The sequence below is a fragment of the Neocloeon triangulifer genome, unplaced genomic scaffold (genome assembly GCF_031216515.1).
Source record: "Neocloeon triangulifer isolate White Clay Creek 2 clone unplaced genomic scaffold, ASM3121651v1 ptg000010l, whole genome shotgun sequence".
Lineage (NCBI taxonomy): Eukaryota > Metazoa > Arthropoda > Insecta > Ephemeroptera > Baetidae > Neocloeon > Neocloeon triangulifer.
The window spans coordinates 39,279-55,317 of NW_026775552.1; the positions used below are offsets into that span (position 1 = coordinate 39,279).

At 36.3% G+C, this 16,039-nt stretch overlaps 1 protein-coding gene across 1 annotated transcript in view; it reads right to left on the reverse strand.

Annotated features, from left to right (window-relative positions):
• Nucleotides 1–205: 205 nt before the first annotated feature.
• The window catches only part of LOC132195673 (probable metabotropic glutamate receptor mgl-1), a 131,342-nt gene continuing 115,508 nt past the window's right edge, over nt 206–16,039 (reverse strand). The window contains exons 4-5 of the mRNA XM_059617833.1: nt 6,491–6,633; nt 206–740 (exon numbers count right to left, since the gene is read on the reverse strand). Coding sequence (XP_059473816.1) covers nt 375–740; nt 6,491–6,633 — 509 coding nt within the window. The 3' untranslated portion in view covers nt 206–374. The remainder of the gene's footprint in view (nt 741–6,490; nt 6,634–16,039) is intronic.

A 16,039-nucleotide genomic window follows, 5' to 3' on the forward strand; every position in this document is an offset into this window, starting at 1 on the left:
TCAATTTTACTGGCTTTTAGTTCAAGTCGTTCACTTTTGATAAAACTAATAATTACTCGGAAAGTTTTTTCCAGTCAGTACGCTTGTTTTATTTTGGAACAATGTTCGTAAATTAAAATGATGAATAATAACATCAGTTTTATCCTTCATCAAAATGGCCACTTTACCAAGCTATGGTAAAGGACAATAAATGTCCTGGAAATGACTGTTTTGACATGCCACTTCATCGGCGGAGCACTTTGCGAGAAACACGAAAATGGAGATAGCAACTCTTTATTTTGATAGCCGGAAGCACGCCATCTATTCATTAGATCGTATCCGCCGAAATAAAATATTATTTTTTTTTTATAGCGGTCCGAAAAAGGGCAGAGAAATCATTTTTCCGCTTTCCGGAGAGAAAGAGAATAAAAAAAATGGCACAAAGGGACGTCTCGGCAAACGTCTGCGGCGAGCAAAGAAAGGGAAAGCATGAGGAAAATCAACTTTGATGGTCTTTTTTGGGAGAAAAAGCGAGTCAGGAAAATGGAGTGAAAACGACTCGAGACAGCTTTGCGAAAAGGGCGAGTTACCTTGATGCCGTAGTTGGACTCTTCGTAGAGGATGGAGATGTACTTCCAGCCCATGCGACCCACGATATCGACCATGGCCTTCACTTGGTAATGATCGCTCGGGATCGTGCGCGTGAAGTACTCGAAGCGCTGCTTGTTGCTCAGCTCGGGGCTTGTTGAGAAAAACGACACCTGCAACCACAGAAAAAGCGACACTTACTTCAATTTTTCGGGCAATTATTAAGCATTTTGTGACCAAAAAACAACAATACAAGTTATTTAATTATAAGAAAATTAGATCTCAGATATTTATTTATTTTTTTTTTTTACATTTTTATTAAATGTTTCGAACTTATAACTGTCAAGAAATTTTGTAATTTTAATTAAAAATAATATTTTAAATTCTCTCCTAGAGCTTGAATGTGAAAGGTGTTATGGATTTTGGCAACCTCAATTAAACAGAGGGCTTGATTATCAACAAGGTAGGCGTTCTTTCGCGATTCATATCCTGAGACGTCACGTCACTGAGCAGACCGAGCTCTTTTGTGGGCGCCTCATTTTTACAAATAAAATACACACGCCCACGCGAATTAGAAAATCACAGTTTTATCCTGTGTCTGAATTAAAATTAACATCTGAGACTCACCAACAAACACGGCGCGATTTGGTGAATGATTCAAAACCCTCTGTCAGCTTTATTTCGTTGAACTATCAAAAGTGGTCAGCTGGTCACGCGAAAAGCACTGACAAGAGCGCCACCGGTGGCACATCGTGGAACTTCTGATAACAGCACGCCACGGCTCGTGCTTTTAAGCTCGTCAGCAAAACCAATGAAACGGAGGAAATTGACCAACTCGTGACTTCGCCGCCCTCGCGCCCTTCCTTCAGGTAACTAAAATTGGCCACTTTTCATTCAAAACAGTTGAAATTTCAACCATTAATTTTCACCTCAAGCGAACCTTCCATTTCAGTTTAACTTTTTATCTTTTGATAAAAGTGCGCGAAAATATTTGGTCTCTGATTTTGCTTGGAAAACGTTCATCAAAGAGATTGGATCAAATCGTCGCCGTGCAATGTTACTTCACTGATAATCAAGGCTTAAATTAAGAAGAAGAATAATTTATTTGTTTACTAAAATTATATTTATATCACTTCCGAATTATAAACTTCCTTAATTTTGTTTTTGCTAATTTTGCATTTTTTTATTAACAGTACTGTAAGTTATTTCAACAGATTCAATTTTCGCAATCTTCTATAGAGGTGCAAACTTGTTAGACGGGGAAAGTTGAGAAATTTCTAGATCGATATTATTTTACCTTTAGTCATGAAATTGTGTCTTTTTCACATTTAGCGATAAAAAATTTTTCCGGTATCCCTTTTTAACTTCCTTCGCCTCAGCAGAATTCAATTTTAACCATTTTTTGCATGCTTTTGCTTTTATAAGGAATAGTGGTTTTTTATGGTTTTCACTCGGGTCATTTCATGTTGATGTGAAAGGGCGATATTTTCGTCACATTGTTGAGAACGCAGGTTTCTCTTCTCCAAACGCTTTTCGCAATCTCGTTGCGGAAGGATCGCTGCGAAAATGGGCAGTGAAAAGCTTGTGTGGGGGCGTGTGTTGGTATTCATAATTTATTCGGCAATATAGGAAAAGCGCTCGCTCAGCCAAACCCCTTGTCAGCAGCAGCAGCACCACTTTTGCCTCCTTCGGACCTCTGTCTGTCGTCGGCGCGCGTGTCAAACGCAAAAGTACATCCGAACGAACGAAGAACGATCGCTTTGTGCCCTGGGCGTTCTTATAAAGTATGACTGCGCCACAAGTTTTCCATTCTGTCTCTCAATAAGATTGACTTTTTCTCAATTTTTTGCTCAATCTTTTCCTGATACCTCAATTTTTTAATTAATTTCAAAGAATACGTAATTAAAAGAAACAATTTAAACTTCATTTTTTTTTATAGCGTTAATTTAGTATATGGATCTCTTTTAGTTCAAGCTAAATGTAACCATTTAGCCGAGAGAAGTTTTTCCTCATAAATTAATTGATTTAGCTTCCAGGATTCAGGATTAAAATGAAAAATGTTGAATGAAGTTTTACTATATAAAATTACAATTATTATTGTTGTTTATTCCACTCAAGTCATACATGAAAAAAATTGAATTGGAAAAAAAATGAGTACAAATTACAATGTAAAAATATACGAATATTATAAATAATAAATAAAAATATTCAAATTAAATAATCTTTAAATTTAATCTGCAGTGATCTGAGGTAGCTTCATAAATTAAATTATTAAATTTATTTTCAATATTAATAAAATTTTTGCTAGTGATGATGCCTTTTTGTCCAACAATCTCTTTTTCTTAAATAATTGTTTTTCAAAAATTGAATGTAAACAATGTATTTGTAACAATGTGGACAAATAAACAACAATAATAATAATAATTAAAAAAATTAAAAATAAAATTTAATACAACTAAAATAAATTTATATCTCATAACGAAGACTTACTTAAACTGCAAGAAAAAATATTTCATGAACCAAAACGCAGATTTTGATATTGACTGAAAATATTACAATAGCGTTCGTCTTCCTCAAATTATTCTATACATTGTTGTTCATGTGTGCATCAACAAACGTTACAAGCTCATCATTAACTAATGGTAATGGCGTCGCTGTTGTTAAGAGTTGATTTTGCCTCGCAAATGAGCAACGGCTCTTTGTTTCGCAAACGGTGGATGCAAAATTAGAGCGTAAATGCCGTAATCCCAATTTTCAATCAAACATCACTTCTCTCGGAAAAAGAACTGAACGCCCACGACAAATAAAGAGGAAAAACGATTCATACTAAAAGCACAAACATAATAATCCGGCCGATCCCACGCGATTTTATTTTTTTATTTGGAGATTTAAAATCAAAATTATTCTTCCTCGTCACACTTTTATTGGTTTCCTGCTTCCAGGAAATGCGAAAATTTAAGGCTATAGAAATTGTATTTTTGGAACTTTTACACGATTTATACAAATTTTTCCGCTTTACTGGCAAAGTGGTAAAAACGAACCGTAAAAGTCAACTTTATCGCCACCAAAAGTAGCTTTTTATTGTGACTCCGCCTGTGAAAAATCTCACTCAAATGCTGTATCAATTTTATGATCACTCACAAGCAGACTGTTGTAAATTTTATTTCAAGCCTTTCAATTTTCATTATGGGAATATTCCACAATTATTTTGTGAAAAACTGTAAAGGATGAAATTATACATATTTGAAGTAAAAAGTAGCTATTTGATTTGTTTCATGAGTATTTAGAATTTTCGTAAAAAAAATATCGTTCTCAATTATAATAAATGACATAAGAACACTTTGAGGAAAAGCTAATATTAAATTCAAACCCACAATCGTGACATTTTTATTTAAAAAAATTTGTAAAAAAAATTCTTTAAATTTAATTTCAAATTTTCCTCTGTTAATTACTTATGCAATTTTATAAAATTGTATGATACATCACATTAAAATTTCAAATTTAAATAAATAATAAATAACATAATAATGTTTATTAAATTATATTTAAAAAGAAATAGATAATACTAATTAATATTAAACTTGATAATTGAAAGCTAAATAAAAAGTGCAAAGCGAGGCGTGCTGAAAACCTGGCGAAGCATTTATGCATGGGCACGTGGCACCGCGTGCTGCCCTTTTTCATTTGCCAATGGGGCGTTTTTCCGCCAATTTTCTCTGCCATTGTTTGCCGCGCGGTGTTTTGCGGTGCGTTTGTGCGTGAGTGCGCGGCTGGGAACGCGCGGCACCTGTTCCGCCGCCACTCATTCACATATAACGACGGGGGAGCGACACGGAACGGCATTCGAGCGATTCCCAGCCGGCTCTCGGATCATTAAATCGTTATCGCCGCTCCGGGCCTGAAAAGAGAGAGACCTTTCTCTTGTTACGGTGAAAATTGAGTTTATCGAACTAAGGTGACACATTTGTCAGCGAATTTCGCCGCCGATAAATATAGCCAAAGGAACGCGCGCGCGAAAAGAACCGTTTTGATCGTTTGTCAGCAGGGAAAAAAACGTACAAAGACCTTTCGAAAGCCAGCGTTGAATTATTGATTAATCGTACTTCAACTGTTGAGGTAACAAAGTGACAATTCATCAATCAATCAAAATGAAATTTATTTTATATGGCAACAGAGAAATAAAATTTGCATTAGAAAAGGAAATGACCTGACATTAACAACTTATTTTAAATTCAAACAATTTAATAATTAAATAGAAAAAATATGTTAATTTAAATAATTTTTTAAAGAAGGGCGAGGAGGAAAATAAAGAGCACGAAAAGCAGCAGCATCCTGGAAGAAGCATTGATTTTAGAATTCGTTTTCCTCTCCTTTCTTTATTTTTCAATTTTATAATATTTTTTATGTGTTTGGGCAATAAATTGCCTCTGATAATTAATCGTGATAAAGAAACCTTGCAATTGAATAAGTCAAAAGATAAATTTATTTTAAATATTTGTTAATTCCTTTGACAAGAGAAGCACGCATTAGAATTAATATGCAACGATCAGTCTTGCAAATGAAATGCAAATTTGGAGCCAAATGCAAATGAACGTTGAGGGAAGTTGGAGAAAAAGGAGCTATTTCGGTGTGACTGGGAAACGCGCAGATAAATTATGCAGCTGGGTTCGAATTCTACTTGTTGCTCTGGCAATGTTTACCGTCACAACAATGAGGCCGCTTTATTCAAATCATTCCAAGTTTGCACGACTCGGATTTGCGCGAGCGTCGCATAGGTAGGCACTCTTGCGCTTTGTGCGAGACAAGAAGATGTTAATTTCGAGCGCGAAAGCGCTTCAGGCGAGAGAGACGAATCTGTTCCCAGGTCGCTGCGGATGCCAAAGGACTGAAAGCAAAGTTTCGATATAAATATCACCAGGTGCTCCCCGCAGCCATGTTACTTGTTTGACAACACGCAAAAGGAATCTTTTGAGTTTGAGAAGTTTCACAAAATTTGAGGAATTAAATTTTCAAATTGATTAATCAATTGATTTAACAAACCATATTTATTTTTAAATAAACTGGGAGTAAAACTAGGAAAAAATAAACCCCTTACAAATTAACTCAAAATATCATTAAAATCATAATATTATACAATTTATTCAGTATTATTGAAGCACAGTAATATAGATTTTATTGTACAATTAACTGAATTATGCGTTTCAATTTTCAATAAAATCTATTCATTTAATTTATTATTAAATAAATAAATAAGTTATCATCAGTAATTCTGCTCTTACAATTGGCAAAATTATTCTATTCTAAGGTAATATAGATACAATTTCAACGAGGAACAATCTAATAGAGAAAATTGGATCAAGAGCTATTCAATGGAGTTGCTATTCGCCTGCACGTTTCATATCCCTCTTTGCACGAACGAGTTCAAGAGTTGGTTTAGCTTCGGAATCTCTCATGTCAAGTTATTGCATTTTCGCAATACCGTGAGCGAAATGTGGCCGCATGTATCACGACATTTGATTGAAAACGACTTTTCCGCTCAGAAAGTTTCAATATAAATGAGCGGCGAAGACGTGAGCGCGCAAGGAAACGCGATAAGCGCGCTTAAAAGTCACCGTAAAATACAAAACCGGCAGCGATCGAGTGCGAAAGGAAAGAACGAGTTTTCAAGTATATGCAACCGGGTGTGCAGACCGACTTGAATAAAACATTTGTGTCGCAATTCGCACGCTTTTTGATGGCCCGATCGATAAGTTCGTAAGTGAAGAAGCATAAAAAAAAAGTAATCGCAGACCAATCTTATAATAAATCACCCGACGCCCGCGTTGAACTTTGTTCTTATCTCTTTTGATGTTTTTTGCCCTTTTCACTGAGAGACGTTTCTTCTTTTCGATGCTTTTATTTTTCTTTTATCGATTCGACTTACTTGCGGTATCTTGAAGAGGCGCAGCAGGTTGGCCACCTGGATCGAGGTGACGCTGGAGGCGGCGCCGACCACGCCTGAGATGACCTTCCGCACTTGCGTCTTGTTGCAGTGAAATTCGGCATCGTCGATGTTGCTGATCGAGCCTGCAACAAAATAGTACAAATTTGAGTATTTTTTTCAGGAAATAAAGAGTAAAATTAAATTGATTGCAAAAAGCTTGAAAAATAATCCAAAATAACCTTTGAGAAAGTTTCAAAATTAGGGGATGAAATTTTCTAGCCACAAGTTTCTCTCTAAAGAATAATTCCATTTTTAAAAATAATTTTGTCATAACCACAAGCAATCTTGATTTGTGTGTGAAAAGACTCAAATTAATGCTTATAAAGTACTCAGATTGATTTACTTTATAAAATTAATTACATGTTTATTTTTTTCTCGAACTACTTATTTAATGTTTTTATTTTATACATTTTGCAAAACAATTGCTTTTTAGTAAATCATGCTATATATTAAGAAGGTCAACCAATAATAGTTTTCGTTGTGATTTTTTCATTGATTTGTATATTTATATAAATTTGCAACTTAAACTGATACTAAAAAATTGAAACCAGGCGAACCTCGTTGCAAAGAAAAAATGAAAAATTCTCGATTTTTTCATTTTTTCATGAAATCCACCTAGAGTGTTAATATTGAATTTAAAACTGATGCTAAAAATGTTAATCATTGCTTTTTACCAATTTTTAATGTTTATTTATTATTTTATTCAATTGTTCTGCTTATAATTTTTTTGAAAATTATTTAGATTGTCCATGAACCGCCTTCATGAATGGCAGTCCATTTAGTCATTTATTATGTACGCAGCAGATTTCACTTTCGTTGACTGCGGCGGCCACTTTAGCGTCCGCGTCCACAATCTAAACCCACAGAGGGGATTTGCGCGTGAATCGATCATCACCGCACTCTCCATTAGAGGAGAACAAAAGAGTCGGCGGGACCAATTGAAATCGCCACTCGCCGCGCGTAATCCCACACCAAACAAAAAGACAATTTCGTGCCGGCCAACATCACTCGCTGCCCAATTCGACTTTGGCCGTTTCGGTTTTGATCCCGGCTTATGAAAGCCGCCGCAGCCGCGATTCAATTTCCATCTGCGGTTCGACACCGAGTGATTATTTTTGCAGTTGCAACAGCTTTGAAATTGCAATCATGCAAAAAGCACGCGTTGAAGCCCAATAATTGCTTTCGTATAGCAAAAAGAGAAAAGAGATGCAGGTTGCACTTTTCCTTCCAACTTGTACTTTCATGCACAAACACGCAGTGCAATCAGAACTAGTACCAAATGGGAAAGGAAATAACGGTTTCAAAGGATCTTTGTGGAAGCGCAGAACAGAACTTCAGTTGTTCTATTTCTGATAATAATTTGCAGCCCCTGTAAATGTAAAAAATTGAAATTGTCAAATATATGCATTTTCCGTCATCAACTAAGTCACCGTTTTAAAACAATTTAACTGAGAAGCAATAAATATTTCAGACATTATGATCAAATTAAATTTTTTTTTCTTTAATTTTTAATGAAACATTTCAAAGCAATAAAAACGTCGTTTTGTTAATTCAAAAAAATTGTAGTTAAATTCGTAAAAGAGTAAATATAGTGATTTAAAATCAACTAATAATAAGTATAATAATATACAAAATCGACATTTATAAGTAATTTAATTAGAATTGGTAAAGTCATCAACTAGAAACAGATGAGAACAAATTGTAACTAAAAAAAAATCAGGTATTTAGATAGACACTAATGTTATTAAAAACACTATTAAGTTGTAAGTTCCCTTTAATGACTTTTAATTCTATTATTACTGTAATTTTATTTATTTTTCTTGCTATTGAATTTTTCTTTCCAATGAAATCGTAGCTGAGGTTTTATTATTATTTTTTAATAAAAGCGTTTTGTTTTTTAACAAAGTAATTAAAAATATCCCTAATCGATTTTAATGAATAGCATTTCTATCTGAAAAAATCCCACACCCTTATAAAAATATTTTTTATTGGAAAAGCCCGAATCTTCATTTCCATGATCATCTCCTCGAGTGTCAACTTCTTCAAACAAATATTTTTTTTATTTTCTGTGCCACAGATTTATCTATATTTTTGTATGATGCTGTAGGAGAATATAATCAAACGAATAATCCCATCCCTCATTAATCTTTGTTTATGAAACGCGCCTTTGTAGCGATGCAGGCGTCGTCCTCACTCTTTCTATACAAATAAAAAGAAGAAATATCAAGTTTCCCGTCAACACGTCCCCGCAGATGGATGCTAATCCAATTTCACTCGCTGACGGTGGTTTTTTTTCCTTCCGTTCGATCTGCTCCCTGCTGCGAGAGAGGAAATTTCAGCGAGCCATTTTTTTTCCCAGGCGAAAACAATAACACGCGTTATAGGCGAACGTGCGAACGCAAATCCCGGCTTTCAATTAACGCGCGAAAACAAGGCCTGTGTGATGTGGTTTTGCGACACGCACGCGTCCGATCGACCCATCTCCCGACAGGGTGCATACAGATTTGGCATTTGTGTCACGTCGCTGACGAAAAGTCGGAGAGACGTTCGCGATTGCATCTCCAACTTTGGCGGCTTAATCATATTTGAAGCCTTTTGATTGCGCAGAAAGAAAGCGAGAATGCCGGAGAATGAGGAAAGAGTTTCTTCCAGGGAATCTGAGCATGAGCTGCTCATGAGCAAGGTTTGAGCAAATTTTGCTTATGAGCAGCGTTGAGCAAAGGTATATTGAGCATGAGCATTGAGCACATGCTGGTGAGCACCGAAAAAGTGAGCATGCTCATGAGCAACACTAGTTGAGCAGATGAAAATGCTCATGCCCAGAAACCCTGGTTTCTTCGAACCAACAACTTTTTTCACAGAACGGACGGAAAAAAGCTTGGATATTGATCTAAACTATACCCATACTATAATATTAATTAATTTTATTTTTAATTCAATAAACATTTGTTATTCCAGATTGAATTAATTAATAATTCTTTTAATTTTTAAGCATAAATATAATTTTTTAGCTTTTTCTTGCTGTGTTTATTTGTAGTGAAGTCTAGCTATTATTCAAAGAAAATATTATATAATTTTAATAATTTAAACTATATTAATCAAAGTTAAATTATTTTTTAATTGAAACGGATCTATTTAACGAGTCCTTAAAAGCAGCAGCTGACGTTTGCTTTTTCATCAACGCCACGGACCATTTATCACTGACTGCGAATTAAAGCAAAAGATTTAACGAAGCCAAAAGCCAATCCAAAGGATGCATGGACTGTCGACCAACAATGCGACGAGATGATCTGCAGCGATGATTTATTACGAGCTCATAAATTTTGATGAACTCCCGTCCATAGTCCTTAATCCTCATTACGCATTTCGGGGAGGATTTGCGAGTCGAAAAACACACGCACGCATGAGCTATTCTGCTGACCTTTCATTTTTCCTCCCAAGCTTTTATAAAAATGTATACCCGCATCAATTTTTTCCAGGGAGAAATTTTCAAGCTTTAAAAATCATTATATGGGTTTATTTTAATTGTAAAAAACAAAATAATAATAATAATAAACCTTATATCTGGTATTTGATTAAACTACGAATTTTGTTTTTAGGTGAGTGAGTTTTAACACTTTGTGAAAAAAGTGGCTCTTTTGAGAAGGAGGAAGGCGCCGAGGGCGACGAACTTTGCGGATGATTTGTATGCATTGCTCGTTTTTGTTTAGTATTTTTTTCTTCGCGCAGGAGCCACGCATGTCGCAGCAGGAAAATGAAATAAATTGGTGTCACGTGAAAATATACGACGCCTGGAGAATCGCGTCGTTTTTTTTTTCGCAGGAGGTGAAAATGTATCTGGAGGTGCAGACACATTTTCCCAAGGAGCGAAAACTCTGTGTCGCGATTTCGTGCAAAGCGGCTTTCGAGTGATTTTGCCCTTGTAGCACAATAAATCCTGCGCTTTGCATTCAAAGAGCGAGCAAGCGAGAGTCTCTCCAAGGAGCCTAGACGAGATTACCCCCCTGTGTCTCTCTCCCGGTGTAATTTAAAAGGGATTTCACAAGCATAAAGGGTATTAATTCGGTGCGCCGAGGCTCGATTGATTGTGTCTCATGTAAACTATGTGAAATGTGAGATCATGGGAAAAACGTCGGATTCAATTTGATGTGGAAGCGGAGATTGCAGCACAGAGCGTGTTCCTTCCATGCAACTTCAGAGTTTATCTCGCAAGAGGAGCAAGAAAAGCTACCGTATCAGAAGTGACACACTTTGCTGGATAATGCACACGTTTGACGTTGAATTTCAAGCAGCGACGAACTTGGAAACTTTCACCTGACTTGGCTGAGAGAAAAGTTTGCATGGAATAAATATTTTAATCTGTATGTTATGGTTTTATGATACTTTGGCAAATAATAAAATTGTAATTACAATTTGTTAATATTACAAGATATTTTGAATTATTAAAAACCGATCAAAATAGCATAAATTGTAATCTAAAGAATTCTCTATTGAGAGTCTGATTTGAATAAATTTTGATTTAATTTTTTAAATTTAATTTAAAAAAAATAATTATTTAAGAATTAGCTTGGGTATTTGACCGAGTGGAAGAATTGATTTGATTGCGTTGCTCTATTGTGGCCCAGCAATTTCTTTGACAATTCGATCGGCTGTGAAAGTGGCTCGGCCATTAATCAAGTGACCCCTGCGCAATTAGTTCATGAACTGACCCGCAATCAATCACGAAAGCAATTATTCCGGCAAGCGTTGATAAACATCAACGCAGCATTCGATTGGGCTCCGGCGCAGAGATAAAAACGTTAATTAGCCCGTTCGTCGTCGTCGTTAAATTGCAGCAAAGATCAGCCAAGCTGAATGGAGCGAGATAAGCTTTGTTGGTGCACATCATGTTTTAGTTTAATGAAAGTCCCGCCACGCTTTTCCACAATTCTACGGCGCAAAAGGAAACAAGACCAACTTGGGCTGAGGAGAGCAGGCGGAATTTTCAGACTAGAGAATAGATTAGCCACGGGCAGGTAATCAGTCTTTCTCCGCCTGTGATTTTGCGTCTGCGGCAGATCCGGGAAACGAAAATTAATTAGTCCGCCGGGAAATAACAGCAATCGCCGCTCAACTGCGATTACCAAAATACAAACATTTCGATTGGGAATAAAAAATTAAGTAAAATATATATAGCAGATAATTATTTAAGTTCTGAACTTGTCTTGAAATATTTTGTAAAAAAAGACAGATAATTCTATGAATTTGTCAACGTTTATTTTACTTGTTGAATCTGTTTAAAGCAGTCTCAAAGTTTTGAGGCAGAAGTTCACGATCGAGGGTTGATTCATGCCATTCATGGTGCTTTGAATTTAAATTCTGCTTTTCCTTGATGGGTTTTTGTGAGTTTTTATTGCTGAAGAAAAAACAATATCCTGCTCTACAAGTCTTCTCTCGACCACCGCAGAAAACTCATGAATTATGGCTGCAGCCTGCAGCCAAAACATGTAGAGCAGATTGTTTTTTCTTAAACAATAAAAACTCACAAAAACCGATCGAGGTAAAGCCGAATTAAAATTCAAATCACCAGTCTCTAAGTCTTCAAATTTTTATCTTTAACTAAAGAAATAAATTCTTCATTGCATCTTTTTCTTTAGATCAGCCCTTTGACCTTTTTTATTAAAAATATTCCACCTTCGTTATCCTTTTCTGAATAAATATTCTAAAAAATTTGCAACGCATGAAAAAAATGGAAAAGAGTACATATATTGATTTCGTACATCCTTTGTTTGTACAACGATGAAATGGCCTCTAAAATCTGCCTTTTTTTCCTTATGCATGAAGTTTGTTTGGTCATGAATCTTTCATACCTTTTCGAATAAATAAACATTTCACAGTCAAGAGAGGGAAAACTTTCCATTTTACTTCTGAAATATTATTTTTCTGCTTTATATTCAACAATAATTTAATATATTGAAAGAAATGTAATGTTAAAAATTAATTAAAACGACTCATATTTGTTTGCTTGAATAATTTAACCAGCGAAAACTCCCTTTTAGCTTTGCTTGCTTAGTTCGCTCATTTGTGCAAATAAATTGGAGGTCAAAGCCGGTGTCCGCCAAATGGATTCGGCCAAAAACGTTTCCAACAACCCTCGGAATGTGAGTGTGTGCGTGTGTAATTAAATTTAACGGGCGCACATTAGTCTGAGCGAAGGTGCGCTCCACATTTTGCACGAAATTGGTGTGCTTTTAATTGAATATCGCACGCGTGCATTAGGCGCGCGTTCCTCTTAACATACCGGAGCGCTAATCGATCCCTGGCGACGAGACGAATTCTCAACCCTTTTCCACTTTGAAAGGCGCGGTTAATTGAACGGGGCGAAATTGAAAGTTAAAAGCCGGGCGAAGAGGAAAGGAAAAAAAAGGCTGATCAAAAAGTAAAAGTTTGGTCAGATTGACGCTCCTAAGAGACTCTCAGCAAAAAGAGCAAAGCAGGCCAAAGTTCAATTCAGTGAACTTTGGTGGATATTTTACGATAAATTAGTAAAAATAAAAAAACTACAAATTTCCTCATCGCTCTGATTTCTCGTTGAATTTGAAAGAACTTTTCATTAAAATGACGAACATATTAACATTTTTAAAATATTTTTTCTTTTCTTATTGTGGTGGAAATCTTTAGAGTGTTTTTAATTTTTTCTTATTCAGATCACTGCAATGATTTTTTTTTATTCCACTTTAGTCACTGGAAGCCATGGATGGATTTCAAAAGCCTCTGCATAATTCAAACAAATATTCTCTCCATTCGGAAGGCTCAAAAGAAAGAGCTTCCCTCTCAATCGCTGTTCTTTGTCCCTTTTTCTTGGTCCCTCCCATACCAAAATTGAGATGAATTGCCGGTCTTGCAGCGACCCGACACCCGTTCCGACTGTCCCAGACTAATGGTGGCTGCGAGATAACTAGCCAAGCTCAATTAAAGAGCCACCGTGGCGCAATTAATTCTATTAGGGATTAATCGCACTTTGTTTCTTTGCCACTTTGAGAGGAGCGAAAAAGAACCGAGAAAATTGCTTTGCTTCTGAGGCGACAGCTGCTCCGAATGGCAAATGTATGTTTTATCGCTTTCTTAGAGCGAGGCGAGAAAGAAGAAGTTAAAGAGGGTGGAAAAGAAAGGGCTGCTGATGTGCTTTATCAACAAGCGGGAGTTTGATTGCCGAGGAGTTCGTTTCAATTTACAATTTCTCTCACCGGCCGCTTGGATGTTAAAGTGCTTCTTTGTAGTCAACGAAATTTATTTCACCGTCTGCTGAAAAAAACGGTGCCTTTGACGACAGAGAATTCAAATTAAGATAAAAATATATATTAGGTTTGGAATTTAAATTAAAAACCCTTACACAACGATTCCGACAAACAACAAGGCGATGATTTACAGCTCGTTAAGGACCGCTTTTGAGGATTTTTTTCGTGCCGTTCCCCTTTTATGCTGTGAGAGAAATTTAATTTTTTTCACCCTCATCCTGGAAAGTTGCGCTCGCCCGAAGGTGCAGTAAAAACCTCACAAATTAAATATAAAAACAAAAAATACCAGGAGGCAAAACACACTCGAGCCGAGCTGCGGGTGAACAGTTCGCGCGCGCATAACTTGCTGATCGCAAGATTTTTATCAGGGCCTCCTCTCGAAGGCAAGGAAGGAAGGAAGGCTAATTTAAATAAGAGCTGACGAGCAATTAAAACGACGTATCGCCAACAGGGGCGTGCTCAAGAGGCAGCCAGTGGCTTGTTAAAAAGCACAGCCCCGACATTAATCCCGAGCCGCCTGCAAAATATATATACGCCGTGATTACCTTTTGTGCTTTTTCCTGGCCCAAAACCATCCCCCGGAGCGACTCGTGCAAGGAGAAGTGCAGCAGTTTTTTATTTCAACATTCTCTCCAGCTCAGGCGAAGCCATTAAGGCCAAAAAGTTTTGCAACAACAAACGAATTTCCACTAAAATTGTTTGCGCGCGAATGTAATTATCAAAGTTGGCGTGTATTGAGGGGAGAAGGAAAACACGAGGTGTGTTTGTTTATCAAGTTGTTGGGCGCAGATTTCAATCCTGACGGAGTCTTTTGAAACTTCTGGGATGAAGAAGATTGTACCTTGAGAGAGAGTTCACTCTAAATCCACCAAGAAAGGTCGGTGAATTAATTATAAGCATGGTATTATTTTCAATAAAAAGATGAGCTCCATATCTTCATATTATTTTGTGCTTAAAATGATATTAATTGCTATTTTCCTCCCATTAGTTTTGAATAATAAAAAGTGTTTAAAATTCATTGAGGATCAATTTTTGTCATTTATTATTGCATTGTAATGGAAATAACAATTCTCAATGATATTTTCTTTAAACTTTAAAGAGGGACTGCTTTAATTTTTTTTAAAGTTTGAACCTACGGGAGAGTGTAAAAAAATATGACGTGTCGATATGCCGCTGTAACATGTTTATTCGGTAAGCGCGTAGAAAAATAGATCCTCCAGGCACGTGCTTTTCGCGGCATGGAGAATTATTTTTCTGAGTGTTGTGGTTCAAGAAGTATTTTTCCGAGCGACCATGTATTTTTTAAATATAATTTGCATTTTTAAAAATTTCTTAAATTGAATTTATAATGAGTGATTCGAGGCTTTGAAAAAAGAGTGATTCACTGGTTTAAAAAAAGAGTGATTCACTCTTGAGTAGCTTTCTCGCGAACTTCTTTTGGGAGGTTCCACTAGCACACTCAATGTAAATGCGATTTTTAATTTCAATGCGAAAATATGCTATTTCAACCTGCATTTACACTTATGTGGAACTCCATTCACTCATTGGCTTCAGAGTCTGTCAAATCATGTGTCGATGCTGCCCATTTCCTCCCCATGCTACCCTGGCCCCACCTTTTGCCTCCATGTTATTTGGGAACTTCCACTTTCGCCAACTTCCACTTAGGGAACTTCATGCCACTCACAAATGGGGACAAATTTAGCTCTTCCAGGTATTTCGTGTGTAATTGAATTTGCTTTGAAACTGTGCAACAAATATTCCACTGGAGCTCGAATTCCCTAACTAGATGAAAACGCCTCGATCAAAGGAATAATTCGAAACTTCGGTGTACATAGTTTGCGCCCAAGTTTTGGCAAAATTCTATAATATTAATCAAAAGTTTGATCATTCTAGAGCGGCTTAGCAAATGCTAATCGGGCTTTGCAAAAGAAGCGCGCCATTTGCCTAAGAATAGAGATAATACTTTCTTTTTGCAAGAGAGTGCATGTCCGTCCATTAATTAAAACTTACAGAGCGAGGATTTAAATATAATCTTGATGCACTCCCGAGAAAGTTTCCACCGCTTCATTAGAGGAAAGTTTGCTTCTAATTCCGGCAATAGAAATAATTTTTATTCATTTTATAGAGAGAAATGAACTCCGTATGCATTTGAAAAGCGTCCCATTAAAATAATGAAACATTTTTCCGAGAGGCACCCTCGGCTGCGTACATG